The sequence below is a fragment of the Mandrillus leucophaeus genome, unplaced genomic scaffold, assembly GCF_000951045.1.
Source record: "Mandrillus leucophaeus isolate KB7577 unplaced genomic scaffold, Mleu.le_1.0 Scaffold359, whole genome shotgun sequence".
Taxonomy (NCBI): domain Eukaryota; kingdom Metazoa; phylum Chordata; class Mammalia; order Primates; family Cercopithecidae; genus Mandrillus; species Mandrillus leucophaeus.
The window spans coordinates 1,410,539-1,415,404 of record NW_012103798.1 but is presented as its reverse complement, the minus strand read 5'-3'; the positions used below and the strand labels follow the sequence as shown (position 1 = coordinate 1,415,404).

Below are 4,866 nucleotides of genomic sequence, written 5' to 3'. Positions count from 1 at the left end.
AGACTTCTATGAAACTAGATCGCCGAGATGTAACAGAAATAAAATTCGTCATTTAGCTTTTAGATCGGATTACATTTTTTGCTTTGATTATTCTAAAGCCTCTAGTAAGGCATAAAGAGAAAACTCTAAGTAGCGCATGCTGGGAAATGAACAGATCAGGTAAGGGCTGTTAGACCTGGTATGTCTAGAGACGATTTTCATTTAAAGGAGGATCATCCACCGGGCAGCTCAAGGTCACAGCGTAAATATCTTATAGTCTAATTCAGTGTCCCAAAACAAGACCCCCGACTCCCCAGATCCAGGTTGGGGGTGTCTCAGGGCCTAAAGTTCCTACCCTCGCCCAGGTGACACCATCCCCAGGAAGGTCTGCACCGGACCTGGCGAAGCGCTGTCCCGCTTCGCACCCCCCACTGCCCCAAGTACATGCGCCGGCCTCCTCGGGAGACCCCGCCAATTTTCTGGAGCGTAGCCTGCCACCCCCCGCCCGGGAACCCGGGATTCTCAGGGCAGAGAACAGGCACCATACTTAAGCACAGGCTCTCGCATCCGACATCAGTGCAAGGCTGGGGGGCGTTGGGGGACGGCTGAGTTTCGGGAGGGCGGGTCAGGGTCAGGACAGGAGCCGCGGCCGCCAGATGGGAAAGAACACGTGGGAGCAGTGATGTCAAGTGACACTTAAACCCTAAGACGCCGATTCGTTATAACGAGAGGAAATCTAGAAGAAAATGCACGTACCATCAGCGAATTCTAAAATCTGCTAAGGATTGATCTCTGTGATTGTCTGCTTAGACAATGCTTTCTATTCCCGACTTCCTCTCCAATAACGACCCGAATCTGTCGAAACTCTTTGGAAGCCTAATTTACCTAATCCCACGTCCCTAACGGTCTTCGGAAGCCAAGCAGTGTAAACAGCCCCCGATAAACACAAGTAATATTACAAGTCGGGAGCTCTTCAAGTTTCAGATGAGACTGTAGCGCGGTCTTGTGCGGCAATGTGCTACCTTTAAATAAATGAATGAATGAATGAATGAATGAATGAATGAATGAATGAATGAATAAATAAATAAATAAATAAATGAACCTCCGTTATGTCCGGAGTCTGTTTCCGCCCGGAGAGGGATGGAAGAGCACCAGCGAGCGCTTAGCTTTCTGGTTGGATGCTTTGGGTGAGTTTGTTGGCGCGCATGCGTGTTGTGTCTCAAGGGCGGGTTTGAAGGGAAGTGGGTGTTGACCTGCGGGCAGCTGAAGTTGTTGTCGGGTAACATCTGTGACTGCGCGGGTCTCTGGCGTCCTGGAGACACGTAGGGATGAATTTATGTTTCCGACGATTGCATCTGGAGGGGTGTGTAAGACTCTGTGACTGAAGAAAGCTATTACGCTTCTTATGTGGGTCATTATTTTAAAAATAGCATTTCGGTTTTATCTACTTGACTGCCTCTTAACAAATTTTAAGCCCTCCTCTACATCTGTTTGGTTTTGCCCTACCAGCTCTGGGACTGGGGAGTGCACTGTTAATGGTTATTGTTGCTCCTGTGGCCATTCTCTTGGCATCCCCACTTTCACATTTTGGCGTGGTGTATTAATAGACTAAGTGGGATTAATGGGTAAATAGGACTTTATAGTCATCTCTAATCCTGGATTCAATACCAAAATTTAAATTTTCAGCTTTGTGGGTGTTCTATTTCGACATTTTAAGAACAGTTCATTGCAAAGAGGTGAAAATTTTGTTCTGAAGTCTTAAGGACACAGAGAAAGTTTTTCCGTCCATAAGTGTGGGACTTGTTTTGTGAACAACAATATGAAAGGCTCTGAGGTCAGCTTGGAGAAGAAAAAAAGGATTAAGATGCCAGCGAAGAGACTTCGTGAGGTAGTTTCTCAAAATCATGGAGATCATTTGGTTTTGCTGAAAGATGAGTTGCCCTGTGTTCCTCCGGCATTGTCTGCAAATAAACGTCTTCCTGTTGGAACGGGAACTAGCTTGAATGGACCGTCATGTGGTATGTGATTCCATGTAATTTTTCAACCAGTTTTAGTTTAGTAAATCTTTAGTCCTTATTTGTTTAAATTCCCAGACGTAAGATATAAGTCTAGTTTGTACAGATGTTTGAAAACTGACCCTGTTTCCCGGGAAAATGGCCAGGAAGCCTATAAAATGTTTGAATAGATCTAATGAATGAAACTTTAACGTCTCCTGTTGTGCTTTTTTTTTTGGCATTGACTTTTGCATATTGTTTTTGTTTATATCTATGGTGGATACACTTAACTTGTATAATGTGCTTTATTTTCCCCGCTAGTGTTTTTTATAGTTTTCCCCCAAAATAGTACTTTTTACCTAATGCACTACTTTCTGTTAATAGTGGGAAAAACAGGACTTCTGCCAGTTGATGGCTTCTATATTCCAATTCACTTAATCTGTCTAAACCTCAGTGAAAATAAGGATAACATATGCTTTACCCACTTCGCTGCTAATTGTGAGGATCAAGTTAATGAATATGTGAGCAAAAACAGCAAAATGCTTTTATAATGCTGCTTTTTAGGGGATACAGCGGTGACACTCAAATAGTCCTGCTGTTAAATTAGACCTTTACATCGTATACGTATTTCTACCCATAGATTGTCCACATCCAATAGTGTATGGTTATATTTTAAAATATTTCATGCTTATCTCACTTTATTGTCAGTGCCGAACCTTATTTTCCCAAATATCAACTGTAAAAGCCTTCATTCAGATATGTTTAAATACATTTTCTTAACTTTCTTTGCACGCAAATTGTCCTTCCAACGTCTGCATTATATGGAGTTTATAGGTCTTGAATCATGCCTATACAGTTTCTAAAGCTAAGGATCTGATTTTAAAATCACTAAAATCTATTCCTTTGTTTTGTTAGGTTCATCAGACTTAACTTCTGCTAGAAATTGTCACCAGCCTCTAAAAGAAAATCCCATGGTGTCAGAAAGTGTAAGCAAAAGGATTCTTAATTATGCTCACATTAAAATTTTCAGTGTTGTCAAATAATGTATTCTTAAATTATGTTTGATTAGCAACATGCCTTGTTTTTATTTAAATATCACTTACCAAACCAATGTTTTATATACTACAATTGTGACTTTGAATGGTGTTTGAGACATTAAACAAAAGGCCTTCCCTAGTATCAAAAATACCCATTATTAAAATAATGGCCGCTGAAAGAGATTTGATAACTGAAAAGAAGCTCTCTTACTATTCAGGGAAAAGGTGTTAAGCCCAGAGACTTAACATATTTTTAGGTAAAAGAAAAGGAACAACTAACAGTACAATTTTCTTTAACATGAGGTGTGCTTGCATGTCATTCTAACACTTGTGAGGTGTTTTGGTTTTTTTTAGAAGAGAGGTTCTTTAAGAATAACATGAAATTATCATCTTAACTTTATAATGCCGAACGTATTTGATAAATATAATGTTTTGGTTATGAGATCTAATTAGACTTTGATAGCAAATCATAGTGTTGACCTATGTATTGTCAGTTTAATAAGTCTGTATAATGAGTTTCACAATATACTATTTTGAAAATTGAAGCAGGTAAACTAATAATTCAATTAAAACTATATGACAATTTTGTCAAAAGCTCACAATTTATACATTTTGTATAATTTTGTGCTGTACTTGGTCCCTATGTAAATGCCTAGACTTTGGAGTGGTTTTTTGTTGTTGTTTTGTCTTTTTTTTTTTTTTCTTTTAAGCAGGCCTTATTTAATGATATCTAAACTTCTCAAATGTATGGATACACTGTTATTGTGTAATTGAGGATAAATCTGTGATCTTCATGATATTGTGCCATCCTTATCTACTCCATTTGACTCACAGTGAGTCAGATTTTTACGTTTCACTGAAGCAACTGAGATGTTAAATGACTTGCTCTGCTAGAATTGGTATACTAGTTTGAGTCTGAATCTCAGTGCTACATTTGCTTGCTGCTTCATTTACTCATTCATTTGCTTGTCTGATAGTGTGTTACTCACCCATTCAACAAATCTTTGAGTAGCTTTAAGGTATATCAGCATTGTGTGGTGATGGAAATGAAGCATATGAAATACACAGTCCTGCCCTCCCAGAACACAGTAGTCACATAGCTAGTAAATGGTTCTTGATAAATAATAAATCCGAAGTTTATTTATCCTATTTCTTCCTTTCATATCCCAAAGGATTTTTCTAAAGACGTTGCAGTGCAAGTGTTGCCTTTGGATAAAATAGAAGAGAACAACAAACAAAAAGGTAAAAGAATAATATTGATTTTTTTATTGTTATAAAATATACTTAACATAAAGTTTACCACTTTAGCTATTTTAAAATGTACAGTTCTGTGACGGTAAGTACATTCACATTGTTGTACAGTCATCATCACCTTTCATATCCAGAGCTTTGTCATCTCTCCCGACTCTACCCATTAAACACTAACTGCTCATTTTTCGTCCCCTCAGCCCTGGGCATCCTACTTTTTGTCTCCATGAATTTGACTACCCTAGGTACCTTATATAAGTAGAATCATATAGTATTTGACCTTTTGTGACTGGCTTATTTCACTTAGCATAATGTTTTCAAAGTTCATCCATGTTGTAGCATGTGTCAGAATTTTCTTCTTAAGGGTAGAATTTATTTTTAAGCATTTATTACATAGTCTTACAGTTTTTATTATTTTCATTTTAAATTAGTTTTTTTTCCCAAATTAAGCTATTCCTAGAATCTGTAAAATCCAGAATAAGGTTTGCAATGGTGAAGGTTATCTTGTTATTACCAATCTATTGCATAGGTTTAGTATTACGTATGTTTATATTTTTTTTTTTTTGAGACAGAGTCTCCCTCTGTTGTCCAGGCTGGAGTGCAGTGGC

At 38.3% G+C, this 4,866-nt stretch overlaps 1 protein-coding gene across 3 annotated transcripts in view; it reads left to right on the top strand.

Annotated features, from left to right (window-relative positions):
• Nucleotides 1-1,093: 1,093 nt before the first annotated feature.
• KIAA0586 (KIAA0586 ortholog) overlaps nucleotides 1,094-4,866 on the top strand; it is a 149,926-nt gene continuing 146,153 nt past the window's right edge. For 2 of the 3 annotated variants that reach the window (XM_011989577.1, XM_011989576.1), the window contains exons 1-3: nucleotides 1,207-1,997; nucleotides 2,889-2,959; nucleotides 4,183-4,252. In XM_011989577.1, coding sequence (XP_011844967.1) covers nucleotides 1,799-1,997; nucleotides 2,889-2,959; nucleotides 4,183-4,252 — 340 coding nt within the window. In that variant the 5' untranslated portion in view covers nucleotides 1,207-1,798. Of the gene's footprint in view, nucleotides 1,167-1,206; nucleotides 1,998-2,888; nucleotides 2,960-4,182; nucleotides 4,253-4,866 lie in introns of those variants that run through there. The other variant, XM_011989578.1, reaches the window with a different exon arrangement.